At 40.3% G+C, this 16,198-nt stretch overlaps 1 protein-coding gene across 7 annotated transcripts in view; it reads left to right on the top strand.

The window, feature by feature from the left end:
- Positions 1-1,560: 1,560 nt before the first annotated feature.
- Positions 1,561-16,198, top strand: part of sec31a (SEC31 homolog A, COPII coat complex component) — a 106,526-nt gene continuing 91,888 nt past the window's right edge. For all 7 annotated transcript variants that reach the window (XM_041187518.1, XM_041187527.1, XM_041187536.1 and 4 more), the window contains exons 1-2: positions 1,561-1,703; positions 11,532-11,624. In XM_041187518.1, the coding sequence (XP_041043452.1) occupies positions 11,546-11,624 (79 nt within the window). In that variant the 5' untranslated portion in view covers positions 1,561-1,703; positions 11,532-11,545. The remainder of the gene's footprint in view (positions 1,704-11,531; positions 11,625-16,198) is intronic.

Here is a 16,198-nt window from a genome sequence, read left to right on the forward strand (position 1 = left end):
TCTTTTAAAGTCCAGGTGTCTTTAGCACATAAAAGTAAGATCAGGATAGGAGGATCACACACTCATAACAGAAACTATACAATTTTACTTCCTTTTAAAGTAATTGAAGGAAAATTGGACAGAATCTGTTAGGATTTTTTTGCAATCTTCCTGGCCCAATCTCCTATATTGAGCCTGGGTAATACTTCATGGCCTGACATTGGAGATGAAAGTGTATTCCTGGTCTCTATCTTCTCTCCATATCGTTGGTTAATGTGCAGTTGCTTAAACGAAGTTGCATGTGTGGCAGTTTTAGCTGTAAGTTGTACTTGATGCCAATGCTTTGCTCCAGGCAGGGCTTCTAATGTTGTGATTGATCAGGAAACCTAACCCACTGCAGTATACATCTAGAATTAATCAGCAATATCATATAGGAGCTCCCACAAACCAGCCATAGCAAGAATGTAGTTTTACAGATAAGCCATCTAATGGTTTAGGTGATTCACTGATGTAGTTAAACCTAAATGTTGTATGAATTGAGACCTTTAGTTTTGCCTGTGTGGCTCTGGACTGAGAATTACCTGCTCCAGTGAAAACACCAGCAACAAATGTGGTCTGGGCCTTTGGTGTTTTACAAAATTACAAAGTGAGCAGCACTATAAGAGCTTCTGCAGTTTAAATTAGGACACTGTTTATACCTGGAACACAGGGGCTACAAAAACAAAAATTGCTGGAAAAACTCAGCAGGTCTGACAGCATCTGTGGAGAGGAAAACAAAAACAGAATTACCTGGAAAAACTCATCAGGTCTGGCAGCATCGGCAGAGAAGAAAAGAGTTGACGTTTCGAGTCCTCATGACCCTTCGACAGAACTTGAGTTCGAGTCTGTGGAGAGGAAGACAGAGTTAACGTTTCGAGCCCATATGACTCTTCATCAGAACTAAAGAGGAATAGAAATGTGGTGAAATATAAGCTGTTTAAGGGGGAGTGGGGGGGGGGACAGGTGGAGCTGGATAGAGGGCCAGTGATAGTTGGAGACAAAGGAGAGATTGCCAAAGATGTCATGAACAAAAGGTCAAAGGGGTGTTGACGGTGCTTTGACACAGGAGCTACACCTGGGTTATTTCATTATTTTACAGAAAGTAGGGGCAAAATACGAAGAGAAAGGAGAAGAAAACATGACAAAACCCGATGTAAAAACAGAAAATTCTGGAATCACTCAGCAAGCCAGGCAGCATCTGCAGAGACAGAAACAGAGTTAATGTTTCAGGTTGATGATCTTTCATCGGCAGACCTTTCAAGTTGTTTAGGATATCTTTTCCTGGACACTGCTGTATCCCTCGTTCAAATGTAACCATTTAGCCAGGATTGTTCAAGATGGGATATTGGAGCCGCAGTGTGATATAGGTGGATATACCCATTGCATTGGTCGGTGTGCTGGAGATTGTTGGCTGTCTCTGATTGCTCTGTTACTGGATTGTAGTTCTTTGTGCCCAGTGCATGGCTGGGTGTGTTGGTGCCTCTGCTGCAGGGTTGCCTCCTCATTCACCGTGTGATGCAGCGATGCTGGGCGGACTCTGGAATTCGAGGAAGCGGAAGTGTTGTTGTGTCGGTCCAATCTGCTTTGGCTGCCACGTTGGTGGAGACGTGGACTTGTGACACCGGCGGCGGTCCGGGAGTGATAGGCGAAGCCCCGGTGCGGACGCAGCCAGAGCGGAGCCGGAGGTAAGCGGGGGCCCGGGGCTGCTCTGTGGAAGCCTCCCCCTCAGCTCTAGGCCTCGGTTCCCAGCTGAGGAGGGGGGAACGGCAGGGAAGCAGCAGGCGGGCCTTGGGTTGCGCCGACTCCTCTGCCCGGAATATATTTTATATGTTATTTTGGTGGGGTCTGGCCCCCTAAAACTTAACTCATTTCTCCGCTTCTTTGTAACGGATCTAACTTTCTGTGAGCTGGAATCTCTGCCCCTTCCCCCAGTCTGTCTCCTGGTTTCAATGTTTCATTTTCATTTACGTTGGCGTACTCGCTGTATAAATATTGTATTATCAGTGTGTTTGCTCATTGTATTCAATATGTCACCATTGCTGTGACTATCTATCCTGTCTCTGATCTGCCTGGATCTATTCTAGATGTTTATAAGTGGACCCTGTTCTGGATCATTGCCCTTCCCTTGGTTTAGGGATGGATATTGGCCTGATCCTCCGCCGCCAACCCCCACCACCCCCCTCCCCCCCGGCCCTCCGTTTTCTAAATAATTTTATTTAAGTCCAGCTGTTAAAAGGCAGATTGGGGTTGTAATGCTCTCAAAAAAAAAATTGCACCTTTGATTGTGTGGCACTACTGTAGTGAAGTGCTCAAATCCCAGAGCAGGGCTTTAATATATTAGCCAACCATGGCTCAGTTGGTAGCAATCTCGCCTTTATGAGTCAGAAGGACCTACTCTAGAGACTTAATCACAAAAATCAAGACTGGTACTGCAGTGCTGTGCTGCCTCTTAAATTAGATTTTAAAATCGAGGTTCTGTCTGTTCTCTCAGGTGGATGTGAAAGATCCCGTGGCGCTATTTCGAAGCAGAGCAGGAGAGTTACCCCCAGTGTCTTTGCCAATGTTTATCCCTCAATCAATATCTCAAAAACATATTATGTGGCCATTATCATATTTCTGTTTATGGGAGCTTGCTGTGCACAAACAGGCTGCTGCATTTCCTGCATCCCAACAGTGATTACACTTCTAAAAAAAATACATAATTTTCTGTAAAGCATTTGGGATGTCCTGTGGTGAAAGGTTATATATAAGCGCAAGTCTTTTTCTTTCTCTCTCGCTTTCAAGGCAAATAAGGGTGATTTGACGGATCAGTAGAAAGACATGATTTTCTAGGGAAGGAGGGCACAGTGAATGTTGCAGCTGAATGAAAGTTGCTTGTAACAGTCTTTTAAAGCTTAAAATCTCATTGTTTGCCCAAGGAAGATGGAAGGAAAACTGTGAATCTTGATACTGAACCCAATACAGTACATCACTGTGTAAGATCAATACCTCTCTAGGTGTCAGCTCTGGCTCCTTTCTCCTCTGAGTTAGCAGGTTGTAGGTTGAAGCTCTACTATAGAGAGCTCTGCACACAATTTTGACTAATGCAGAAATGCAGTGCTGAGGAAGTTGCACTGTTGGAGGTGCTATCTTTCAGATTAGACAAACTGAGTTCTGAGGTGGGCATGCAGGATCCAGTGGTGCTATTTAAAAGCGAAATAGTTTCCCCCAGTTTCCTGCCCAATATTTATCCTTCAACAAACATAAACATCACTAAAAAGATTATTTGTTGATATTGATGCTTGTGGGACCGTACTACCTGCAAATTGCTGTGTTTCTAACATTACGACAGCCCTTACACGATATGAGTATTTAATGCATGTCAAGTGCTTTGGGACACCCCAAGGTCGTGGAAAATGCTCTATAATTGCTATTCTTTCTTTCTCAATTGTTTGCTTCTGATTACTTCATGTCAACTACCACCTTCTTAAGTGTCATACATCCTTTGTGTGTGAACCACAGGTACATTTGGGTACATCACAGTCCGGACAACCTTGTCATCATCTACATACACACAACTTTCCAACAAGAAAGAGAATATTGGTTGATGTTTTCTTCCGCCATTCCACTAGCCCAGGGACACTGAGGTCAAGTCTAATGCCTTTGTCTCAGCTGAGGTCAGGTACAGAGCTCAGAATGGAAATCAACGCCAAGACCTTCTAATCTGGATGATACCCTTAACCATTCATTACTGGGACAAACAATATCATCTTTAAAACTGGAGCAATAGTATTAAAAATATTCTTGGACCTCTTTGTATATATGGGAGTTTGGATCTGATTCTTTATTCATAAATTAGGAAAAAAAATCACTTGCATCTTTTATGGTAGTCTTGATCTCTTGGCAGCACTCTTACATCTGCATCAGAGATCATGTGTTTGAGCCTCACTCCAAGAATTGAACATGTGATTTACCCCTTTAAGTACATTCCTTTTTTTATTACTGTTCATTTACTTGTCAAAATATATTTGAGTGGACAGGCAGTTGTTTTTCAAAGGAAGTAAGAGTGTACTTTTTCCAAAGTAATAATGAATCCTTCTATAATTAATCAATTTTAAGCTTTACTTGCATTCAGTACTGCAGGGAACATGGGGAATTGGGAACAGGACTAGGCCATTTAGCCTCTTGCATCCTTTCCACCATTTAAACTTATCGGCTTTATGGCTAAAAGCCATCTCCAGTGAGATCATGGCTCATCTGTAACCTAACTCCATATACCTGCCTTTGCCCGTGTCTCTTAATACTCTTGGTTAACAAAAATCTATGAAACTCAGATTTAAAATTTAAACTGTTTAAACAGCATCAATTGCCGTTTGTGGAAAGAGTTCCAATCTTCTATTGCTCTATGTGTGTGTTGAAGTGTTTCCAAATTTTAATTCTGAAAGGAGTGACTCTAATTATTAGGCTATGCCTTCTGGTCCTAGACTCCCCAACCAGCAGAAATAGTTTTTCTTGATCTATTTGTTATTTCAAACTTTGATTAAATCACTCGATAACTTTCTAAATTCCAGGGAATATGGCCCTAGTTTATATCCTCCCCTCTTAATTTAACCCTTGTAGTCGAGGTATCATTTTGTTAAATCTATGCTGCACTCCCTCCCAAGGGCAGCAAATCCTGTCTAAGGTGTGGTGCCCAGAACTGCTCTCACCAGGTGTGGTCTAACAAGGGCTTTGTGTAGTTGAAACATGATGTCTATCCTCTTGTATTCTAGTCCACCAGATATAAAGGCCAGCATTCCATTCTTTTTATTATTTTCTGTTCTGTTTGTGACATTTTAATAATATGTACCTGGGCTCCAAGATCTCTTTGGATCAAATAGGGCCATGACTTCCATACTCCCCAGCATTAGATTTGGGGGTACCCCAAAAATGTGCCGAGGAACCCCTCTCGGAAGTTCCCAGGTAAGGGTTTGCACGACAGTTGCCCAGAAGTGCCACTTCCTCTGGGAAATTGCCCTGCTGTGCTCTGGGAATTATCTGAAAATGTGATTTAAATCACAAACTTTGGATGGTTCCGCCAGGGTTATACCAATAGTTACCCAGAGAAAGTTTGAATTAAAATCCCTTTTAGCTCCTGGGTAATTATTGTAAACACCCAGACCGACCCCCTCGGGACTCCCCGCACACCTCCGACACCCTCCCCAACGGATCTTCCCGCATGCCCTCAACCGTCCCCACAAGGATTCACTCCCACCCCCTGAGCACTCCCCGACCTCTGACACCCCCCACCCTGACACCCAACCTGACCTCTGACACCCCCTACCCTCTGAACTCTGAACTCTCATCCCCCAAATCCTATCCACTTACCTTTTATACTTACCTTCTCCCTGGCCTATCAATTTTACTGGCCCTTTAAACTTATCGGCTCTCTGGCAGCTAGTGCTGTAAAAAAGGGGGCGCAGCCTCCTTGAATCCGCTGGAGCTGCACTTTGCTGGGGCCTGCGAGGAGCCTTTTGATGCAGGCTCCAATGATTGGAAGTGTCAGTGTAGGCCAAGTAAGTATGTATTTATTTCTTCTAATTCCTGTGGGCCATCTCTTTCTGATGCTAGTTGGAAGTTACAATTAACGGCTTGTTTCTTGGAAAGATTCGATCCCTATGCTACTGTATCTGTGATGGGGGTCTTGCAATTTTGATTAATCTGCAATCCATTATTTTAAACATAGCTGTGCAGCAGCACTGTAGCATACCACAGAGTGTCAAGTGTGCAGGGCCGATTTACGCAGTTACTTATGTGATGATCTCCCGGGATTGGCTGGGGGACCTGGCTGTTTGTGTTAGGGAAATCTGGAACGGCAGTCAGAGTTCACACAGGCTGCTGCAAGCAACTAAGTACAGAATTGCATACTCATAGGGTGGACCTGTCAGAGATCATGGCTTGGGGAGACATGAGTAGAAGCGCAAAATCATTTTGTCTCTTCCCTTCCCTTTGTATACCCCACCTCTTGAAAATTAATTAAATGTCAACCGTTTTTTTTTGTTGGCAACTTAGTGGAATTGCTTACTGGTGGCCTCCTGAAAACCTTGGACAGAATTGCTCCATCAGCTACAACAAAACATTTTCTTTTTAAGTTTTCAGTTAGAAGTGCACTGATGGGTGTGTTCTGGATATTGACTTTTTTGTGCCGAGGTAGAAGAAGAAACTTGTGGAACTTCTAACGCTTCGTATTTGAGACATACTAGCATTGTGTTTATATTCTGTGACCACTGGTTTAAGGGAGCCAGGAGGGTTGCTGTCACAATGCTGTAATACCAGGTTACAATTAATTCTGGGAAAAAAAACACCTACGGATTAGAAATTTAGTATCGAGAAATGAAGAATTCTGATGTTACCACACTGCTTCCAATTTCTGTGGCTGTGCAGAATTTCTGATTCAAGCATAAAACTTAGCTTAGTTCATAATTGTGAGCATGCTAGAGCTTGTGCAGATGACCATTGTAGCAGCTCAGTGGAGTTATTTTCCGTTTGTCTAAAAATTGGCTACAAGTAGCCCATATCTAAGCAAAACACACGTGCCTCACAATCCCAGGTTTCACCTAGAGTCGGCAAAGTTTCATCAGTTTGCTAGGATTTTTTTTTCAAAAATTGAGTTAAATAAAGAGGTTGATGCATTAAAACCTTATACAAAGGGCTTACCCTTAAATTTCATATTGATCTGGTCCAGACATAAAATTTCACAACATGGGCATTCACTCTTTATTTATATAATTGTACGTTAATACTAAAGAAGGTGATAAGCTAAGTTTGACTATCACGGGAGTATCAGATAGACATTTCTCCGAAACAGTGCAAGGAACATTAACAGCACATCATTTTTGCACATGACCTCAGTGACCAGTGATAGAACAGTATTAGGAGAGGCCTAGGTGCAGATCCATTTTTTTGGGAGGCGGAAGGAAATGGCTTCTGCATGGTAAATCAGTTTTTTGTGAATATATCAGAGCATCTCGTAACTTAAATTTGCATATTCCCTCTCACATCCCCGACTATAAGTTATGTGTTAACTGTTTACATAATATGAAACAAGAAATAAAACCTGGCTTCTAATGGGCCAGGTATCATTTCTCCTGTAATTGATCCTCTTGTTCCATTTTTTATCCCAATTTATTTAGTTCCTGGTACAAGCTTTGTTCTTGATTTGTGCTGATTTCAGCTGAGTTAGTAGTAGGGACACCACAATTGGCTTGAACACACTAGATGGTGGTGTGGTAGTAATGTCACTGGACTAATAATCCAGAGCCCCAGGCTAATGCTCTGGGGATATGGGTTCAAATCCCACCATGGCAGCTGGTGGAATTTAAATTCAATTAAGAAATTGGGAATATAAAGCTAATGATGGTGCTTGATTGTCTATTGTCGTAAAAACCCATATGGTTCACTAATTAGGGAAGGAAATCTGCTGTCCTTACCTGATCTGGCCTATATATGATTCCAGAGCCACAGCAATGTGGTTGACTCTTAACTGCCCTCAGCTCAAGGGCAATTAGAGATGGGCAACAAATGCTGGCCCTGTCAGTGATGCTCACATCCCATGAAAAAAATAATAAATATATGTGGTCTCGCCAGTATAGCTAATGTTCAAGAGACAAGTGTGAGGGTGGGGTAGGGAGGCAAATAAAGAATAAGAGAAAATACAGAACCAGGAATAATATAAGTTAGCAGGAAAGTGATCTCTTCCTGAAACAAATTGCTCCATGATGATCTGGATTTCAAGGTTAATTTCTCAACAAATGGGATCATTTAAATTTTATCAGCAATAGTTTTCCTGCCTTTTCATCTTATTAGAGTTTTAGTTTTAATGTAAAATGCTATTTCCCTATCCCATAAACAGTTAGGTTGCCTGTCTCATTGGGCCTGAATTTAATCAATTCAAACCCAACCTTTCGCACAGTTAAAATTGGGCCCCTTGTGCCTGCACTGTATAATTATCTGTAATGGGATGTCAGTATTACCCAACATTGCTATCTTTATCCTAATCTGTCTATCCATTCCTTTCTTGACATTACCCCTTTTATGTGCTTTCTGTTGATTTTTAGGTGTGTTAATCTCACTATGCGATTCTCTTAACATCCAATAATATGAAGTACTTATTGCACCTCCTTCTATATGTCAGACAGATTAAAACTGTATGTGGAGGGAGAGGGTGAACTTTGCAGGGCATCACTGATGAGGCCAGTATTTATTGCCCATTCCTGATTGCCTTTGAACTGAGGGCAATTAAGAGTCACCCACATTGCTGTGGGTCTGGAGTCACATGTAGGCTGGACCAGGTAAGGATGGCAGATTTCCTTCCCTAAGGGACGTTAGTGAACCAGATGGGACTTTACGACAATTGACAATAGTATCAAGCGCCATCACCAGCTTTATATTCCAGATTTCTTAAGTGAATTTAAATTCCACCAGCTGCTATGGTGGGATTTGAACCCATGTCCCCAGAGCATTGACCTGGGCCTCTGGATTATAGTCCAGTGACAGTATATCACCATCTAATGCATTCAAACCAACTGTAAAGTCCCCACTGCTGACTTAGCTGAAATCAGCAAAAAAATCAATATCGAAGCTTGTTCCAGGATCTAAATAAGTTGGAATAAAAAATGGAAATATAAGGATCAATTACAGGATAAATATTCCTGGCCCATTAGAAGCTGTGTTTTATTTCTTGTTTCATATCATGTCAACAATTGACACATAACATATAATCTCTTGAATTTAGTTGTTAGTTCTTTGGTTCATAATTTGCAGCTGTCCAACCGTATCTCTTATTTAAAAAGGCGGATTGCTAACAATTGAGCATTTCTTGTTCTCAGTTATGATGTGGCAGGTGATATGTGCCAGGCAGACCAAATGCACCAAATTTAGCCACATTATCACAACGGTTTTGCAATTTATGTTTATTACGCAAAGGCTTATGCACTTCATTCAGAAGGATTGACTCTATTAATATATATATAAAAACAAAAAAACTGCGGATGCTGGAAATTGACTTTTAATACCTTTTAGAGATTTTAAAATTAAGTTAAAGCATTTATTAACAAAAGGAAAAAAAAACACACACACAAGATTACAGTTACATTGTTATTTGGTCTTAACAATTCCCAAAATTCTTAATTAAACAGGTTCCCAACTACAGACCCCCTTTAAGGCAACTATCCAAAAGATTTGAAATTATAATCTCAACCCAGCAAGGTTAGCACAGCACTTGACAGTGGAATTCCAAAGGCTTGTAACACAACTTTAGTTACTGGGCACAGCAGACTTCTGCTAAAGTGGCTGGAGGCTTTTCCCCTAGGACTGCTTCACATGGTACACCTTTTGATCTCGCATGGCCACACCCCCTAATAGCCTTCCATCCTTAGTATACGTTTTCTCTCTTTAATCTGTAAATTTCATTGTTCTGCAGGTCTTTGGAAGTTTACTTTTCCCATGATATAAAAATCTTCCATGTTGTCAAAATGGCCCCTTTCTTTTTGGGAAAAATAAACATAATAACCTTGCCCCATTTATCTTGTTAGTTGTAAAAATCCTACCATCCCTTTAAAATCCAAACACCTTTCCACTTATCTTAAAATGCAAGTTTCCTTCACACCCTACATGCTGCCCTCATCCATGTTTACCCATTAGCATTTCAAATGCCTTTTTACACCTAACTTCTTTTGATAATTTCAACCTTGCAGTCTATCTGACTAATTAAATCAACCACACAGACAACTATAAACCCACAATAATATTATGAAAGATATGATAGTTTTGTGATAAATTCCCACTGATGATTTTTTAAAAATGAAAGACATTCTTTGACTGTTTCCCTTGAAATTTGTCAATCTGTTTTGTTGAGATGTGCATTGAAATTTTGCCGACTTCCTACATTATTCTCTGTAGGAATACCATCTACCTAGACCAGTTACTGATAAAGTGATCTGATAGAGATGACTTGCTTTTCTCAATGATTTTTAAGGTATAAAATTTAAATAGCTAGCCATCATGGTATTTGGCTGGCAGTGAAACTCTGGTTTTTGATGGACATCTGTTTCGCGTTCAGATGTACTTTGATGTTGTGTTCTCAGCATGTAATAAAAAAGCAATTTTTTTGGAACTATTTTGCTTGCTGGTAATCAGTATCCCTGTTTAATGTATTTCAGTAATATTCTTCTTCAAGTTACTAACACTATGTAGTACTGTTTTTTTAAAGAATTAAATTTCTCCCTCACATTTTGTGATGTTATTTTCTGGTGCTCCTAAGATCCTTCCATACCTGAGGAAGTGAATTGATAATCTGTCCCAGTATTAATGACACTTTTTCAAACAGCCTTTGGGAGAGCTAAAGTAACCTGGATTGAATTTGCTTTCTATTCTCTCCCTTCCCCTGAAGAATGTTGGTAAGAGCCACCACTATATTGAGCATTTTAGTTATTTTTGTAAAATATGTATTTTCATTTTTGGTGAAAGTTACAGGTTATCCTGAATTCTTCTTCCTGGTGAAAGTAGTTTTGTGTAGTTGAACATAACTGTATCTACTGCACTCAGCAATTGTTAGCTTGAGGAGTATTGTAGACAATTTTTTAGATGCTAAGTTCCATAAGGATGTTTTGGTGCCTCATGACTCTGGATTGCTTGTCCAGTATATCCACTATATTACCATACCCAGTATGATTGACCTTGATCTATCTGGGGCAGGGGAGGAATAGTCATATTTCCATTCTTTATCACTGTTCAGTGACCCCTTTTGGAAAGTATATGTTTATGGATTTTGGATCAGGAATGGGCCAGGCTCGACTTTGTTATCCCCTCTCTTCAAACTAACAAATGCTGAGTGCAGTAGATACAGTTATGTTCAACTACTTTCCCAAGGAAGAAAAATTCAGGATAACCTGTGACTTTCACCAAAAATGAAAATACATATTTTACAAAAATAACTAAAACGCTCAACAGAGTGGTGGCTCTTACCAACATTCTTCAGGAAAGGGAGAGAATAGAAAGCAAATTCAATCCAGGTTACCTTAGCTGTCCCAAAGGCTGTTTAAAAAAGCATCATTAACAATGGGACAGATTACTAGTTTGCTGACCATCTCTATTTGGGCCCACACAAACTAAAAGGGACAAGATACAGGTAGGCTGTGGACACCCCTGAAACCTTGATTAATTTCTATCTTTCCCCAGTGTATTCATTCTTTTGCATAGGCGATAAGCTTGTAAAATCCAAGGGTATCACCTAACCACCACTCTGTTTACCTCATCATTGCTCCTGCTTTCTTGGCATGACGACTAACTTTGGTGTAGACCAACAATATAAACTCTGGCTCTTAGGTTTCCCAATTTTAAAAAAAAATAATATTTTTCCAGCTGCTTCTGTATTTGATGCTTCAGGATGAAATTTCAATTGTTGAGCAACGTTGTAGTAACTACTGTTCTTATTCTTTTTGTTTTTATTGCCAAATTCCAGCACTGAGCTGCTTGCTTTTTTCTTTCTTTCCCAGCTCGGCCAGCAAGAATGAAACTTAAAGAAATCAATCGGACTGCTATCCAAGCATGGAGCCCAGCTCATCAACACCCTATTTACCTGGCTGCAGGTGAGAAAACTGTTGGCTTGAAGATGCAGTAGATTAACAATTTGAGCAAATCAAACAGTTTACAAAAATCTTCAGTGCACCTTACAAAAAGAGAATGATTGTCCAGATAAAATGACCTAACAAATATAGATCCACGTAAAAATGAGTCAACTGGTCTTGGCCAAAGAAGCGGTGGAAAGGAAACAGGCAACATAGAGACAGAAAGATTAGATTTTAAAAAAGATTGTTGTTGTGAGGTGAGTAACATTGGCAAGACTGCATTTATTGTTCATGCCAAGTTGCCCTGAGAAGGTGGTGGCAGTCCTTTGAATATTGAGTGGGTTTGCTGGGCCACTTCAGAGGACATTAAGTGTCAACCATGCAGTGTGACTAGAAATCCTGTGGTGAACAGATGGGGTAGGTTACTTTTCCTGAAGACCAGTAGTGAAGCAGTTTCCATAGTTGTTTTTCTGGCTATAACTTACCGTATTTACTGAATTCCATTTCACAGCCTGGTGGCATTTGAGCCCATGACCACTATGTTATTAATCCAGTACCATAACCACTGCATTACTACCCCCCAATATTCTTGACCATGGGATCTCTGAGATTGGGAAAACATTGTGATGTTTCTATTCCTTATCCAGTGATTTGCTGAAAAGTGTGGATGTCGAGTGAGGACAAGAGCTGGAGTGTATGTGAAAATGATCTGCTGACCGTTACTATTTGGGTTCACTAGAAAAGAATGATCATCTTCACATAGGTGAAGTATAGGAACACTGCAGCCATAGTCCAGCACAAGTGACTCTCTCCTGGAGAAGAGAGAATTGAAAGGAAATGAATTTGCCTCTGATAAGGGCTCTTTTCTTTGACTTAGTGTCTCTTCTGCTGGAACTCTAACAAAGTCTGAGTTGAAGGCCAAGTCTAAGTGAAAATCTTTGTTTACCTAAGTGACTGAGTGAGTTTCTCTAAGCACTTTTTAGGTGGAGCACTGTGCTATCATAGTTCTTTGCACTCCCATTGAGCACACCCTGGAGAAAGGCATCTCATATTGGACATTGATCAATGATGCTAATTGATAACTATTACCTAAGTTATAGAAGTTATTCAGGCACTAAGAGTAGTAAATAATAGTTCATCTTTTACTCAGTCGAAATAGTTTGACCACATTAAATGGCATTTGCACCCCATGTATTACATGTGAGTATTAAGTTCTGCAGAATAAAGTTCTGCAGAATATCACCCACACTGCAGTAAAGGGCAATTCTAATAATTCAAATAAAAGTCTAAATATCTGATCTATGACACTGTTGACAATGAGTGAGATGTTGTACTGTTGTAGAGGGGGTGCTGAGGTAAGGAATTTGGAGAGGGTGTACATCTATTAAAAGTATGTGAAAAGAGTTTGAAAGAAATCCTGCTACGGACAAAGAATTAAGTATTTTTTGATTCTTTCCTGGGCTGGGGAGGGCGTGGGTGCGGCAGGCGGGAGCAGTAAGTTCCTTACCAATCTATATAGTACACTAAAACTGCTACAACTGTGAATTTCTTGTTCACTGAACCCCAGTTTCTGTTATCAAGTTGTCATAGCTTTTTCCATTCTATTTATACTGGAAGCCACCTATGTAAACTTGTCAATAAAAACAAAAAAACTGCGGATGCTGGAAATCCAAAACAAAAACAGAATTACCTGGAAAAACTCAGCAGGTCTGGCAGCATCGGCGGAGAAGAAAAGAGTTGACGTTTCGAGTCCTCATGACCCTTCGACAGAACTTGCGTTCGAGTCCAAGAAAGAGTTGAAATATAAGCTGGTTTAAGGTGTGTGTGTGGGGGGCGGTGAGATAGAGAGACAAAGAGGTAGGGGGGGGTGGGGGGGTGTGGTTGTAGGGACAAACAAGCAGTGATAGAAGTAGATCATCAAAAGATGTCAACGACAATAGTACAATAGAACACATAGGTGTTAAAATTAAAGTTGGTGATATTATCTAAACGAATGTGCTTAATTAGCACATTCGTTTAGATAATATCACCAACTTTAATTTTAACACCTATGTGTTCTATTGTACTATTGTCGTTGACATCTTTTGATGATCTGCTTCTATCACTGCTTGTTTGTCCCTACAACCCCACCCCCCCCGCCACCTCTTTGTCTCTCTATCTCTCCGCCCCCCACACACACACCTTAAACCAGCTTATATTTCAACTCTTTCTTGGACTCGAACGCAAGTTCTGTCGAAGGGTCATGAGGACTCGAAACGTCAACTCTTTTCTTCTCCGCCGATGCTGCCAGACCTGCTGAGTTTTTCCAGGTAATTCTGTTTTTGTTATGTAAACTTGTCATCTTGTAAATACATTCTCCCATCAGTGGTGGCACCTTAGAGCCATTATTTTGCCTCTTGGAGTTCATGTACTGCAGAGAAAGTCTTTTGCTTTAGCCAATTTTACTTTTCTGTTTCTTAATAAAACTGTTTGCTGTTTCACAGATTTTCATACTTATATTTAATGTTAAGTGGAAATTGAAACACTTCTATATGCCTTGGTCCAGTTGCCATATGTCCTCTAACACCACTTCACATGACAACTACACTTCTTTTGTGCAGGGACATGCAATTACACAGGAGATTGACCACTAAATAGATACCACAGTTACATAAATAAGTTGGTGCATGTAATATTTGAGTAAACTGTCCATATATTGGGGTATCACTTATAGAAAAGGCCAATAAATATCCAAAATTTTAATCTTTTCTCTTCCATATTTCCCAATGTACCAAATATCCCTGTAATAGTACTTTGTGTATATAAGCAGAACCTATTCATAAAGCAGCTTTAGCTTTGGATTTCCCTTGGTGGTTCTCTTGACCTCCTGCCATAACTTTGACAGTAAATGGTGGAATCCCCAATGAAATTGGGTGAACAGCTAAATATTTGTGCTATTTCTCCAGGTCTTCTGTCAATCTCTCACCAAAGGTATGATGGGAGATTGGACAATATCTGTGGAAATTCAATGCCTTCATATGTCAAGATTTTTATTTAGATATCCTGTGAAACTTGATGAAACTTTCCACAACTTGCTGGCTGTATATGAACAGTTGTTTTTGAGCTCCAATATATTTACAAAAACTATAATCGAGATGCCTTTTACTTTAAGATGTATTTTAAAAAAAATACAGTGATTCTACTTTTGACAGTTAATATTTGATATTGACCCCATGTGCAATTGTTTCAAATGCTAAATTACCTTTTCTGTAAAATTATCTCAGCAAAAGTTGAATATATCAAATTATATTTTTATTACATGGGATTATATTCCACAATTCTTTGCCGGCTTTTCAATGTCAAAATTAATCAGTATCCTTGATTATTGCTATATATTCTTTACCTCAATTTTATCTCTTGGCATTTTGAAAGCCCAGGATACATGGCACGATGGTTGGCATCATATACCAGGTTTGAGGTAGGTATATGATATTTAGCAGCAATAGGGAAGAGGGAAAGTTATGGGTTTCAGCAGCATTGGGGAGATCCTGTGGTTTGGCAAAGTTAGGATAGCAGCTGTAGAGATGTTTGGGAATAGGAGCAGGGCATTCAACTTCCTGAGCTTGCACTACCAACCAGTTAGAATATGGTTGATTTGTACCACAGTCCCATGTATTCGCCTCTGCTCATATCCAGTTATATACTTTTGGTCTCAGCCTTGAAAATTTTAGTTGGCTATCATCCACTTTTGGGCATGTGAGTTCCAAATTTGCAATACCCTTTATATGAAGAAGTGTTCCCTGATTTCATTTCTAAATGGGCTAACTCGACTATGCCTTTTGTTCTGGATTCCTCCAGCAGGTGAAATAGGATACATGGAGGGAAACTGTCAAATTCCTATGAGACCACCAATTAACCATAAATTCTGCTTTCATCCTATTGAATCTGCGCTGTTTATATCTTTCCTGAGATTTGGTTTCCAGAACCTATAACAATACTCCAGATAGGGGCTGGCTGAATTGCTTTATCTAAAGCTTCAGTTCCTATCCTCGAAAGGTAAAGGCTAACACTCCAGTAGCAATTTGATTACGCAAAGCTAGTGCACAGGTAGAAAGAGTAATTTGTGTACAGGAGGACCTGTGGATGCTTGTGTACAAACCTTTCAAGGTATCAGGACAGGTTAACAAAGCAGTTAATTAAACAAATGGGAATCTGGACTATATAAATAGGGACATCGAGCACAAAAGCCAGGAAATCATGCTGTAAAAAAACGTTTGGCCTCAACTGGAGTATTGTGTCCAATTCTGGGTGGGCGAAGATGACCATGTTCATCATCTGGAGTGTTCAGGTTCTGGTGGGTACGCGTAGGTGACTGCTTTGGCCGATCCACGCCTGGAAGATTTTGCTGCAAATAGGTCTGGTTATCACAGGCGAATGAGTTTTGGACAAGTTGCTGGCTCGGGATTTCCTCTCCTTGAGTTTTCTCACTGTCTCTGATGTGCACTTGCTTTTGAAGGAGGCTGCAATGTTTTTTATTTGGTTGCTCCAGGTGTAGCGATCCTGGGTGAGCTTCTCCCAGGATTCGGTAAGTCGATATCAAAACTGCTAAGTGGAGC

This window comes from Carcharodon carcharias, chromosome 1 (assembly GCF_017639515.1).
Source record: "Carcharodon carcharias isolate sCarCar2 chromosome 1, sCarCar2.pri, whole genome shotgun sequence".
Classification (NCBI taxonomy): Eukaryota; Metazoa; Chordata; class Chondrichthyes; order Lamniformes; family Lamnidae; genus Carcharodon; species Carcharodon carcharias.